The sequence below is a fragment of the Vulpes lagopus genome, chromosome 19, assembly GCF_018345385.1.
Source record: "Vulpes lagopus strain Blue_001 chromosome 19, ASM1834538v1, whole genome shotgun sequence".
Classification (NCBI taxonomy): Eukaryota; Metazoa; Chordata; class Mammalia; order Carnivora; family Canidae; genus Vulpes; species Vulpes lagopus.
In genome coordinates this window covers 8,820,271-8,834,861 of record NC_054842.1, presented here as the reverse complement: position 1 = coordinate 8,834,861, position 14,591 = coordinate 8,820,271, and the positions used below count along the sequence as shown (strand labels likewise).

Below are 14,591 nucleotides of genomic sequence, written 5' to 3'. Positions count from 1 at the left end.
TGAACCAGTCTTTGAGTGCCTGTTGCTCAGTGGTCATAGAAAAGAGAAGAGAGGGCAGTATGGCTAAATCTGGTGGTGATAGTGGTGGTGGTGGTATAAATAGATGAAGGAGCAATGCATTAGAGGGTCATGGAGGGCATAGCTCTACCCTGAGATGCCTGGAGGAGGTGGAATAAATAGCCTCCTCCGAGAGTGCCACAGGGCAGTGAGACTCTGGGGAGAGCTCAGTGTAAGTTAAGGAATGCATGTGAGTTAAGGGTTGGGGGGCTATTCTAGCAAGGCAGTGTGAGTTAAGGAAAGAACTGGAGGGAGAGGGTCAGTGGGCAGGCTGTTAGCTTTCTATGGTGATATCCACTCTCATAAGAGTATAAATTCTTCCTGAAGAAGAATGAGAAGATGGAATTTCCCTTTGGGTCCCTGGAAACTACCAACTTTCGTCGATTCACTCCAGAGTCCCTGGTGGAGATTGAAAAGAGAATTGCTGCCAAGCAGGCAGCAAAGAAAGCAAAAGGTAAGCACAGGGAGCAGAAGGACCAAGAAGAGAAGCCTCGGCCTCAGCTAGACTTGAAGGCTTGCAACCAGCTGCCCAAGTTCTACGGTGAGCTCCCAGCAGAGCTGGTTGGAGAGCCCCTGGAGGATTTGGACCCCTTCTACAGCACACACCGGGTAAGGGTAATTGAATGGGAAGGTTGTTCTCAGCTCTGGGAGAGGAACCTCTGCTCTATTCAGCCTAGGGAGTTCTTCTGCACCTAGGTGATGTAGCTGTGAGCTAGACTCAGTTAATGACAAATATATCCAACTCACCTCTTTGACACTATCTTTGCATTTTATAATATTTATGGTAGAGACTAATCAAACTCAAATCTTCAAAAGCAACAACTGCTATAAAATTTTTAGAGGAAGTTGGCTGTTTTCTTTGATGACCACTGACCTAAGATCTCCAGAGATTTTGGCTGTCTTTGCAAATGGGGAACAGAGATTCTTAGTCTGGGGGTGGGGTGTAGGGTAGGGAAGGGGAACAGAAATCCGGATGATTTAATGAGTGGTCCTCAAAGTATGATCTCAGAACCCCTGGGGTTCCTAAAGCCCTTTTAGTGGTTTCCTCAGGTCACGCACACAGTTTCTCTCTCTCATACACACAGTACAAGCAAAAAACTATAAGACAGTAAAAAAACTCTTTTGGGTCCTCAATAATTTTTGAGAGTATAAAAGGGTCCTGAAATCAAAATGTTTGAGAACCACTAGTTCAAGTGAGAGTTGTTTTGTGAAATTCCCCTGTTTGTATTGTGTCTTAGATGTTCTACACAGCACCCCACCCCCACAAAATGATGTATGCATGTTTGGGAGTTGGGAGGGACAGGAATCAGCCATCCCAAATATTATTGGTAGAGAAAATTAAAAGATACTGGGATGTCTTTCTCCCTCTTCTCATGGGCCAAGAGCCCTCATCTTCCTGGATGCTCAGAAGGAATCACTAGAGGGGAGACTCAGAAGGTGGAGAGCAGGGCAAAATAGGCAAAATCCCATAACTAGAGATAATCCACTAATCAGAAGAGGAATTTAATGCAGCCAGAACCACCTCCTTCTGCTGCCAGAATCCTGGCCCTGGGCCTGATGCATCGTCAGCCCTAGGTCAGCTGCCTGGTCACTGGGCACTCTCAATGGACTCATCTTAATGCAGTCACTGACAGGGCCTGGGGTCTTGCTAGGAGGGTGAAGATACCCTGATCTCCACTAACTTGGCCCCTCCAGTTGGCTCTCCATTGATGGATACATGGTTCCCAGAGCCCTTCTTGCTCGTAAGCCTGAAATGATACCATTCATGCACAAAACATGATTGTGTGATAATGCATGCTTCTCACTGCAGGTCCATCTTCTGCTTTGTTTTACTGTAGACATTTATGGTGCTGGACAAAGGGAGGACCATTTCCCGGTTTAGTGCTACTCGGGCCCTGTGGTTATTCAGTCCTTTCAACCTGATCAGAAGAACAGCCATCAAAGTGTCTGTCCACTCATATCCTTTGCACTGTTGCTTCTTCCATATGATTTCTTTTAAAATCAGGCTTGGCCTACTGTATCCAGTACCTTCTTCAGAGGTTAGCAATAGAAGTTTCCTCTAATTGAATTTTGGAACAATAAAATCATTAAATTGAAAGAAAAATGTTTGTGGCTTTAATGTGTCCAACACCTGAAAGCAGTCCCAAGATGGAGGAGGTCCTCATGCAAACCACGGGTGGGTTTGGGTTCACCTCAACTAGTCTGGACACACATGTGCATGCACAACCTAAAAAATGTCCTCCTTGTGAATGAGCTTTGCTGATGCACCCAGACACATTCTTACCATGAGGCCTGTTCAGCTCACAGCATAATAACCAAAAGAGCCCTGGGGCTTCTTTGGGCACATGAAATAGGCATGGATTGTTACTCTGTGCCCTAGCCATGCTGAGAACTAGGTTTTTTTTTTTTTTTTTTTTGGGAAAAAGAGCAGCACCTGCCAAAGGACAAAGAGGACAAACCACAATGGGCCGAGTCTAGATTGTTTCAGTGGCACCACATTGGTCATGGATGCTGCCAATATCCCAAGTGACCCCCAAACTACTAGCAGGTTAAAAAAGTCAGTAGTCCAAAAAATGTTAATAATTTGAAGTTAATACCACTGAAGAATATAGCAATGATTAGAGACAAATCAGTCAAATAGCTGTATAATTTTAACTGCTTTAGGTAGCTTCAGAATCTGCCTTCAGTTTTTGTTTTATTTTGTTTTATTTTCCAAGGCAAGCCAAACTAGGACAAAAAAGAGACTTTGGCTTGGTTTCCAAGGATCTTCCCTGGTGGCTGTCCAAATTGGAAGTTCCTAATGACAAATTCAGCCCTGGCTTCCAGGAGGTTGATTTGCAAGAACAGCCTTGCCTCAGCTGCCTGACAGATGGTAGCCAGCCTCTTCTTGGGAGGCTCCAGTAAAAGGAGCTCTCTCCTCCAAACTCTGGGGCAGCTTGCTGGATTGCTGGACAGCACTCAGTGAGTTGGTAGCTGGCACAGAGCCATCTCAAAATGAAACTGTGCTGCTCCATGTAGTTGCATTACATTTTCCTTTTACATGTTTTGTCTTTATGGCCAAGCAGTGGGAGTTATATTTTCTTAATTCAGTCTTGGGTTTTCTGATCAAATAGAAGGATATTTAATGATAATAGTAAACTACCATTTGCTAAATACCTCCTAAGTGTCATCACTGTCATAGGTACAGAAACCTTTGAAGAGGGGATTTGCATCCCCATTTTACAAATAATGAAACTCTTACTCAACGGCACTAAATAAATTGTCCAAGGGTACAGAGCCTGTTAAGAGGTCCAGCCTGCACCCTGCTTAGAACAGTATCAGCAATAAGGAAGTAGACAGTTAATGGAAATGAACTGAGGTAATTTATTCTCTCAGTATTTCATCTCTAGTTGGGTGGTTTTTAAAAAAATATATATCCAATTACTTAAAATTACAAATAAAGAAAAACAGCAAATATACAAACTCCTCTCCATGCATCCTGGTTGAGTTACATCTTAAATTAGCTGTAAGAAACAGCTAATTAGAAATAAAATCCCTTCAAAGAACTAAGTGACCAGTGAATATTCTTTTCATCTTGAGATATGATGAATCATAATTGCTGGATGGAGTCATAGCTGGACAGAAAAGCTGTTCTATGTCTCCTCCCAAAAGCCTACATTTATATATTTCAATCTTATGAACTTGGTAGCTCCACTCCCAAAAGATTTTCTTTAAGGTATGGAATTCTCAATGTCCTATGATCAATATTTCACGAAAATTATAATTCTAATCAAATTTGCTATGAATGTTTTTACAAGTAATATTGTATATAATACATTACTTTTAAAGGTTTGTGGAGTTGGAGATATGATTTTAATTTAATCCTTGGGTTGACATCACCCTCCCCCCATGTGAACACATTTCTTAATTTAATTGGAAGTCAACAGGAAAATGTGGTTTAATTAGCAGAATTTCCCTTTTCAAAATAGATGTGTTCCTAAGTAACTGTAAAACAGGGCACATTAAAGACATTTACAGAAAACTAAAATAGATTTAAATACTTCTGCTCAAACTGAAATTATAAAAGATGAGTGGCTCACTCTCTCTCTGTAGGTCAAGTTTATCTTCAGGCTTTGTTTTTCTTTAGGATGTAATTGTTAGGAATCCAAGCTAGTCCTGAGAAAAATCTCCAGGGGAGAAATTTACCTTTGGGTTTTCTCCTCCGACATTTCTTCCCATCAGTTCACCCCTTTCCAGTCACCTTTAGTGTCTCCTTTCCCTTATGGTAATCCCTTGGCTTAACCTTGAAAATTCTTCTCTCTGGTTAGACAGAGTTCTCTACCCCAGCCTAATTCTAATTCTACCTGGAATTTTCTCTTTGAGTCAGCATTTTACTTCCGTCTGCCTGCCCCCACCATTCTTAGCCAGAGGCCCATTTCCTCAGTGTGTCTGATCTCAGCTAAACTGGGAAAACAATCCAACCCAAACTAATTCCCATGAAAGCTGGTGGCCCTCTATCTATAACTTCCTAGAAATAGTCTCTTTGTCTTTTAGGAAAAAAGAGACATTTGCTGGATGAAATTTCAGGCTACATTGTATAGTGAAGTGAAGATGTCAGGGCAGAAGGACATTTTGGAGAGGGGATTCTTGTTTCCTTCCATCTTGCTGAGGATTCTGTTAATCTGAGGTCACATCTCAGTACCATAGCTGACTAGCTTGTATGACCTTGGGAAACTTATTTCCAAGCTTTTTCAGCCCATTTTCTTAGCTGCAAAGTATAGAATAGTATTTACCTGCAGGTCCAGTCGTATTAGAAATGGTGTGGATGAAGTGAATTGATCGATATAGGCACTCCTTAAATGTTAGCAGCTGTTATGTGACAAGACTAAAAAGCTGATCCTAGCTAAAATCTATGAATTTAATGGTTTAGCGTCAAGGTGATCATAGGTGACATCTGAGAAACATAGCAACTCTCAGCTTTTCCTTAACACAGTCCTCTCAGGTGGTTCAGTTTATTTATTACAGTCACTATTTTGGTCAATTGTGTGGGCATGACCCAAACCGAGCTTCCAGACAGAATCGAGTAAGTAGATTTGCTGTCACTGTTATTCCTGTGCTTCCTCTTTCTGTCCTCTTCTTTTCCTTCATTTGGTAACTTTTTTCCTTTGCTTTTCCTGCTGGTCTTATTTGAGTATTGCACACTTTGCAATGGTTATATATTTCCTTCTCTGTGATTTTCAACTTTGGAGAACTATGGATTACTGGTTCTCAACCTTGGAATCCCTTGGGGGAGATTTTAAAAATATTAGTGCCTGGGTCTCAGTCCCAGAGGGTCCAATTTCATCAGTCTGTGATGGGTGTGGCCAGATAAGCTTCCCCCACTGACCCCCCACATTGACCTGCTAGGCGCACAACACTGAACCAACCAAGTTTAGGGACAGCCTGCTTTGAGAGCTAGGAGCAAAACTGAGATAGAAGTAAAAACAAATGGTTCTGGAACATATTCAGAAAATTATCCATGAATAAAGCTGTTTATGTTATCATGGCGCATATACTTCAAAGTGACCTTAACATTCCTGAGAGTATTTTATTTTCCTGGGTTAGCAGATGGAACCTCTGTAGTTTTAGAACATGGAGACTTTCCAAAAACACATGCACTAACACATTCGAGAGAGATGCCCCCAGCTCAGTGAAAGACTGACATGCCTTTGGTACAATAATAGGAACTCTGTAGAACTTTATCTTTTTCTACTTTTTAAATTAAAATGTTTTGCTGATTATAACACTAATACATGCCACAATAGAAAATACAGTTGATCCTTGAACAGCGTAAGTCCACTATATGTGAACTATGTGGGTCCAATTTTACATGGATTTTTAAAAAATAAATACACTACAGTATTTTAAATGTATTTTCTCTTAGGATTTTCTTAATAACATTTTCTTTTGCCTAGTTTACTTGTAAGAAGACAGTATATAATACATATAACATACAAAATATGTGCTAATTGATTATTGATGTTATCAGAAAGGCCTGTCAACAGTAGGCTATTACTAGTTAAGTTTTGGGAGAGTCAAAACTTAACATGTGGATTTTTACTCTATGGGGGGTCAATGCCTTTAACACCTGAGTTGGTTCAAGGATCCACTGTATATTGTATTTCTGTTAATAGATTAAAGAAGAATAATCATGTGATCACCTTAAGTGATGCTGAAAAATCATTCAATAAAGTTTGAAATCTATTTGTAATTAGAAACACCAAGAAAAAAAGGAATAGAAAGAAGGGAAATGCTATGCTCTGACAAAGGGTGGTTACTTTGAAGGATGTAGCAAACATCATGCTTAATTGTGAAACATGGCCAGCTTTCCCTTTGAGACCAGAAACAAAAAGAAAGAAATATGTCTGTTTCATCAGTTCCACTTAACTTTGTAAAGGAGAGCCCAGCCAGCATAGTAAGGCAAGAAAAAGAAAGAAAAGTTAGGAACAAGAAAAGTAGCAAAGATACCATGATTTACAGATAATATAACTGTGTGATGCAACAGCCAATATAATCTAAACTATTAAAGTTAACAAGACAGTATGGCAAGGTAGCTGGGTATAAGTTAACATACATAAATTAATTGCATATCTATATACTAGCAACAAACAGAAAATGACATGGTTTTTTAAAATACCAGTTACACTGGCATTTTAAAATATCAAGTATCTAGAAATAAGACTATCAAAATATGAGTAAGATCTCTACAAAGAAAATTATGAAAAATATTGAGTAATATTACAGAAAACCCAATAAATGGAGAGATGTATTATATTCCTGGAATCAAAGTCACAATATTGTAAGACTCCTCAAGGTGACTAATTTTATGTGAGCCCAATCAAAATCCCAGTAGGCTTGGGTTTTGTTTTTGTTTTTGTTTTTGTATTACTCAACAACCTGACTCTAAAATTTATATAAGAATGCAAATAACAAATTATAGCCTAGACACCGTTGAGGAAGAAAAACAAGGTGGAAGAAGAGAACTGGCCCTACTGGATGTTAGGATGGGCTGTAAAGCTCTAATAATTGAAACTGTGTGTCAGTGGGGTAAGATTAGTCAGACTAGTGGGACAGAATAGTTGGTTCATCAACAGGCCAATGCATAAACAAACATTGAATTTGTGCTGAAGGTGGCACCATGGAACACTGAGGAAAGGGCAGTTCTCAATAAATCATGCTAAAGAACTAAGAATCTCAGTAGAAAAATGGCTTTGCTCATTACATCATGTGCCCTCCTTAATGCCCATCACCCAGTTACCCCATCCCCCACCACCTCCCCTCTAGCAACCCTCAGTTTATTTCCTATAGTTGAGTCTCTTATAGTTTGCACCCCTCTCTGTTTTTATCTTATTTTATTTTTCTTTCCCTTCCTCTATGCTTATCTGTTTTGTTTCTTAAATTCCACACATGAGTGAAATCATGTGGTGCTTGACTTTCTCCGACTGAGTTATTTCACTTAGCATAATACACTCTAGTTCCACCCACATCTTTGGCAAGATTGCATTTTTTTATGGCTGAGTAATATTCCAGTGTAAATATATACCACATCTTCTTTATCCATTCATCTGTTGGTGGACATCTGGGCTCTTTCTATATTTTGGCTATTGTGGATATTGCTGCTACAAACATTGGGGTGCAGGTGCCCTTTTAATCACTACTTTTGTATCCTTTGGATAAATGCCTAGTAGTGTAATTGCTGGGTCATAGGATATTTCTATTTTTAATTTTTTGAGAAACCTCCATACTGTTTTCCACAGTACCTGCACCAATTTGCTTTCCCACCAACAGTGTAAGAGAATTTCCCTTTCTCTGCATCCTCACCAACATCTGTTGTTTCCTGAGTTGTCTATATTAGCCATTCTGACTGGTGTGAGGTGGTATCTCATTGTGGTTTTGATCTGTATTTCCCTGATGATGAGTGATGTTGAGCATTTCTTCATGTGTCTGTTAGACATTTGTATGTCTTTTTTGGAGAAATGTCTGATGAATCACTAAATTCTACCCCAGAACCTAATAATACACTATATGTTAACTAAATTGAATTTAAATTTAAAAAAAGAAAAATTACTTTGAGCATCCAAATTTATACCAAATACAAGAATCAATTCTGGGTGGATTAATATCTAAATTTCTTTATGAAAGACCAAAACATAAAGATTTTGGGGGAGGGGTAGAATGACTTCATAACCTCAGTTTAGGTCACCATAGAGGAAAAAACTGATACATTTTAGCATACTAAAATTAAGTATTTCTGCTGTCAGAAGACAACTTTGTAACAGTGAAAAAGCAAGTCTACTGAGTAGAAGATATTTTCCACACATGTACCTAAAAAGTGTTTATATCTGGAAGAATAAGCCCCTACAAATCAATTAGAAACACATCAGAGCAACCAGTTTTGAGATGAGCAAAAAAATTGTAGATATTTCACAAAAGCAGAAACCCAAATGGTCAATAAACATAAAAATAGTCTTACTCTTTTTCTTAACCAAGGAAATGTGAATTAAAATTACACTGAGAGATTATCATATACTCATCAGATGGGGAAACTTTTAAATTGTGACAATACCAGTATTAAGAAAGATATGGAGTAACAGAAACTCATATACTGCCAGTGGAAATGTAAATTTGTACAGTCTCTTTGGAAATCAGTGTATATCATCAAATAACGGTGAAGACATACCTATACTGTGATTCCTAATTATACTCTTAGGTACTTATGTTCAGCAGATATATGTATGGGCACCAGGAAATACCTATGAAAAAGTTTATGAACACTGCCCATAAAATCCCCTAACTGGAAACGATCCAAATGTCCAAAAATCGCGAATACATTACACATCTCTCTTACCTTAAAATGGGATAATGTACAGCAATGAAAATGAATAAACTCTAGTTCCACAAAATACGGATGAAAAAAGCCAGACACAAAAGATTGCATAAGTATAATTCCATTTACACAAAATTCAAAAACAAACAGAACCTAACTATTTTGTTTAGAGATGCTTACTCAGGAGGTAAAAAATATAAATAAAACTTTTAGGGCAGAGGAAAGAGGACATAATTGGGAAGGGGTGTGTGGGGTGCTTATAACATTCTATTTAGTGACACAAGTAGTTGTCACAGGGCCACTATGGACTGGATTATGTCCCCCCGAAATCCATATGTGGAAGCCCTAACCCACATACTATTACTGAAGAATGAGCCTTTAAGGAGGACACTTACATGAGGTCAGAAGGGCAGATTCATGATCCAGTAGAACTGGTGTTCTCCTAAGAAGAGGAACAGAGTCCAGAACTCTCTCTCTGCCGTGTGAGGACACAATAAGAAATAAATCCTTAGCAAGCCAAGAAGAGGGTTCTCACCTGGCCAGGAGGCAGCCTCGTCTCCAATTTCCAGCCTCTGGAACTGTGAGAAGTCAATTTCTGTGCCTTAACCACTCAGTCTATGGTATGTTGTGACAGTAGCCCAAGCTAATATACAAGTGTTGGTTTTACAGTGAATTTATGTTTCACGTGCATTTTTATTATGCACATTACATATTATAATAAATAGCTTAAGAATAAAATAATTTTTTAAAAATTGCCATTGCATGAAATGCAGACCACTGAAAAACATAAATCAGAAGAACAGAGTAACTAAGAGAAATCACTCTTGGTATTTTAGCTTATTGTCCTTCCCCCTCTCTCTTAGTCTCTCTCTCTCTCTCTCTCTACACACACACACACACACACACACACGCACACATTTGAAGATCTAATTGCCTTTATCAAATGATTCACTGGGCAGCAGCCCATCTAGCAAGTAGAGGCATTGAGAGGCATTGAGAGGAGTTGTACAAAGTGGAAGGTTTTTATAGGTAGGAGAGTGGGGGCAAGAAAGTTATTAGCAAAGGGAAAGGATTCTTCCAGACGAAGCAGTTTGCTAGGGGAAAAAGCAAGGTCTCATGCAGATTACCTCATCTTTCTTTGGAGGATGAAGAGGACTCAAGTGAGGACAGATTCTTTTTGCCACCATGGAAAGAAAAATTCCCTGACTGACCAGTCAAGGTCACATTTCCAGGGGAGGTTGAAACTGCCAAAAGATTGGGTTTTAAGTCCCCCCATTTGGGAGCTGGGTCTAAGTGGCACCATTTTGGGCCTGTGGTTTTCTTAACTATATATAGGCTGAGATCATATAGCATGTAAAATCTCTATCCTTATTTTGAACTTTTAATGCAAAGCATTTTCTCTCAAAAGTAAGAGTTATTTGGGGATTCTGGTTAAATATGGAAGATAGCATGCATATGTTTTACCCCAACCCTCTCAGAACGCCAATAAAATGACAGCATGGGAAAAGAACGGTATAAATATACAAGAACAAAGAGAAGGAGAAAGAAAAGCACAGAGGACAAAGATGTCATAACAATCTCGGAAGGCCAAAAGAAGGCGGAGGCCTGGCAAATGATTCAGCACATCGGGGCTTGTTAAAGGAGGTGCCTGCAGAGAAGGATAAAAATGACGATCAAGGCATTTACCCCCTAAAACCTCAGAGGCCCTGAAAATGTGGACATGATACAAATAGCAATAAGAGGAAAGAACGTGGGAGTAGAGTATGCTCACTTACTGCTGCTTCTATAATAGCAAGGAGTTAGAGTATTCTTCAAAGATAAATCAAGGAATGGAAAATAATTATATTTAATGGTACAAAGATAAGCATGAAAAGGATATGATTAAGTACAATCAGGTGATGCATAAAAGAGAGGGAAAAAGAAAAAGAATTGCTGAATGGAATGTAAAGAGATATCATACTACGGGCAATACATTACATGGTTTTAGTTATAATCATGAATTTATACTTATAAAGTCAACTTCTAGAACTAAAGTAAAAACTGTATTTAGAATCATGCACACAAAAAAGCAAATGAAACTTATCAGACATGAAATACTTTTAAAAACTATTAAATATATAACTTAAAGTTATATAAATAAAGATCAGCTGTCATATCAATAAATATGAATTAGACTCATCTGTTTAAAAAAATTCACACATATTCATATATAACAAAGCATTATTGGGACACTTGACTGGCTCAGTGGTTGAGCGTCTGCCTTTGGGTCAGAGCATAATCCCAGAGTCCTGGGATCGAGTCCCACATCGGGCTTCCTGCATGGAGCCTGCTTCTCCCTCTTCCTATGTCTCTGCCTCTCTCTCTGTGTCTCTCACGAATAAATAAATAAAATCTTTGAAAAAAATAACAAAGCATTATCCCACTTTATGTTGAACAAAAACATACTGCCCCAGGTCTTATGGAAAGTTCAAAATTAAAGAAGGGACAAAGAAGCCAAGGCACACAGGAAAAGAGCAGGAAGTCAGATGTGACTATCAAAGGCGGTGGCACTTAGACCCAAAGTCATTAAGCAGGATAAAAACGACACTTTGTAATCCTAAATAATCCAAAACAGTAACATATATCTTTGCAGTAAGTAATATGGCAACAATGTTCATAAATCAAAAATCAGAAGAGAATGCGGGTAAATAGACAAAAACATTACAGGTATTGGAAAGTGTAATTAATTTCTTTCAGCCCATGAGAGATCAAGTGTATAAAAAAGTATGTAAAGATATAGATGACTTAATAAATAATTAATAAGGCATATCTGATTAATCTATATTAAGCCATATTCCCTAAAAAATAGAGAATATACCACCATACAAATAGACCAAATATTAAATTACAATAAAATCTCAATAAGCTCCAAAAAGTAAAACAAAAAAAAAGGGGAAATATTCTCTGATCACACAGCGATAAAAAAAAAATTAGAAAAAAAAGGGCGTTTCCATTTGATAATGTTAAAAACCTTTCAAGTCTTAAATTTAAAAAAAAAAATGCTACAAACCAAAATGATAGAATTTCTAGGGAAGAAAAAATTTAAAAAACACTTTAATCAGAACCTATACAGTACAGTTAAAGATATGTTCAGGGGATAATCCATAGGACTGAAGCAGAAAATATTTATTTCAGTACAAAATGAAAAGAATTATTTAAGTACCTAATGTAAAACTAGAAAAAGAACAACAAATGAAAAGAAAACAGGAAGAAGATTTAATAATTTCAAAGAAAAACTTAACAAATTAAGAAATAGAAAAACAGTTAGTTTTTTGCTCAGTTAGTTAGCATCGATTCTTGATTTCAGCTCATGTCATGAACTCAGGATCCTGAAATCAAGCCCTACTTTGGCCTCTGTTGTCAGTGCAGAGTCCACTTGGGATTCTTTCTCTTCCTCTGCCCCTCACCCCATTTGTGCTCTCTCTGTTTCTCTCTTAAATAAATAAATAAAATCTTTTGAAAAAATAAATAGAGGGGTGTCTGGGTTGCTCAATCAGTTAAGCATCTGCTTTTGGCTCAGCTCATGATTCCAGGGTCCTGGGATGGAGCCCCACAATGGGCTCCCTGCTCAGTGAGGAACCTGCTTCTCCCTCTGCCTCTGCCTGCCACTTCACCTGCTTGTGCTTGCTCTTGCTCGCTCTCTTTCTCTGTCAAAGAAATAAATAAAATCTTTTAAAAATATTTAAAAACAGAAATAATGAATCCAAATGCTGTTAAAAATATATGTGCAAGACCTTTATGCTGAAAGATGACAAACCACTACTGAGAGAAATTTTAAAGTATCAAATAAACTTAGCAATGACTTATGTTTAGGAATTAGACAACTCACTAGCTGTTAAAATGTCAGTGCTGCCCAAATTAATCTATAGATGCAATGAAATCCTAGTGAAAATCCTAGCAGGCCATGTTCTGTAGAAATTGAATAGATTTTGATGATATGGATGAAGCAAAATTTATTTAACTATTATCCTATTGACAGGCATTCATGTTGGCCCTAATCAACATATTGATGATATATCAACATATTGATTAGGGCCAATCATGATGGCAAAATCCTGATATTTTGCCATCACGATTCTTCGGTGAGTATCCTTCCTCACATACATATCTTTGTACACATAACATGAGTACCTGTGAGGGGTGAATTCTCAGAAGTGGAATTACTGGGTCAAGGAACATATGGTTTTAATTTTTGAGATATTACCAAGTTGTTTTCCAAAGCTGTGCCAATTTCCATTCCCACTATTATTAAATTCATTCTTTATCAGATTTTGTATGAACTGAATTGTTGACAAAACTTCTTTCATAAACACACTTTGAAAAAGATATAAAGGATAAAACAGTCTACCTATGTGGTCTCATTTCTAGAAATAATATGTGACGATGTTCTGCATCTTTGGCTCCATGAAAATGATCAGATTCCAGATTTTATTTTTGAAATGCAAACTGATCACAGCCATTGGTTGTTTACTATGCTGGGAACCCAAAGGAAAAGGGTAAATATCCCTGGGATAGTCTGGGGCTGCAAAGATCATGCTGTATATTCTTGAGTTAGAAATGAGATCGTAGCCATCAAGGAATCAGAAGCAGTCCTATCACCGTGTTCTTGATACAGTGTTTTGGACACAAGCAGTTTCCATCCCTTATCTCCCCTCCCAGCTGTTAGGGCTCTCAGAAACATTAGCTTTGCACTGCTACCTACTGGTAAAGATAGGCGCCTGCCTCTCTGCCTGCCTATCTGTCTGCTTATGGGAAGATTTCATATACATATTCATTTTTAAATACCTTCTTGTGCTCAGAAATAAACTAGGGATTCACTGCTGCCAAAGAGGAGAATATATCAGATGGGGCCCCAGCTGGAGGTGAAAAGTGCAGAGGGATGTCCCACCATCCCCATGCCCTGAGCTCACAGAGAATCACTGAAGGGGCCCTTTGATGGCTCTAAGACACCCATCACTAACCATACTGATGATCTGGAGAAACATTTTACAAAATATAGCAATTTAGTTGCAGGGAAAAGTGCAGCAGAAAGAGAAATGTTTTCCCATCTGGAAAAGAACACATGAAATGAAACAGAACCTGTGACAAACAGAGGAATGGGTACCTGGCGCTGCAGGCATAAAGGACGGTTTTGTGTCTTTTCAAACGCATATGAATGACATCATATGCACACTTTAGCTCTTGCTTTTTAAAAATCAATATTGTGTTTTTGAGATTGATCTAAGCGGATTCATATAGACTTATTCCATTCATTTTTTACTGCTCTATAATATTCCATAAAGGTATTCTGCATTTTCTTCTTAAAAGTCTTAACATTTCTTTCTACATTTAGATATTTCATCCCCCTAGACTTTAGAGTGTATGCACATGGCTGATATTTTTCTGTATGGATTATCCCAATGCCATTTTTAATGGATCATCATTTTCCAAGTGATTCATTTTACTACCTCTGTCACACACTAGGTTCTCATGCATACTTGGGTCTGTTTCTCCTGGTCATCGATTTGTTACTCTGCCAGTCAATATCACACTGGTCTAATGCTTAGTAATAAAATTTGACTTGTTTATTAGAACACCACTCCTTATTCACCTTCTTGAAAATTATTACTTCTTCCTTCTCTTTACTTTCCTATATCAATTTAAAGGTCAT

At 38.1% G+C, this 14,591-nt stretch overlaps 1 protein-coding gene across 3 annotated transcripts in view; it reads left to right on the top strand.

Annotated features, from left to right (window-relative positions):
* The first annotated feature begins 396 nt into the window (after positions 1–396).
* The window catches only part of SCN10A (sodium voltage-gated channel alpha subunit 10), an 89,961-nt gene continuing 75,766 nt past the window's right edge, over positions 397–14,591 (top strand). For all 3 annotated transcript variants that reach the window (XM_041734229.1, XM_041734228.1, XM_041734227.1), the window contains exons 1-3: positions 397–666; positions 1,896–2,023; positions 5,039–5,119. In XM_041734229.1, coding sequence (XP_041590163.1) covers positions 397–666; positions 1,896–2,023; positions 5,039–5,119 — 479 coding nt within the window. The remainder of the gene's footprint in view (positions 667–1,895; positions 2,024–5,038; positions 5,120–14,591) is intronic.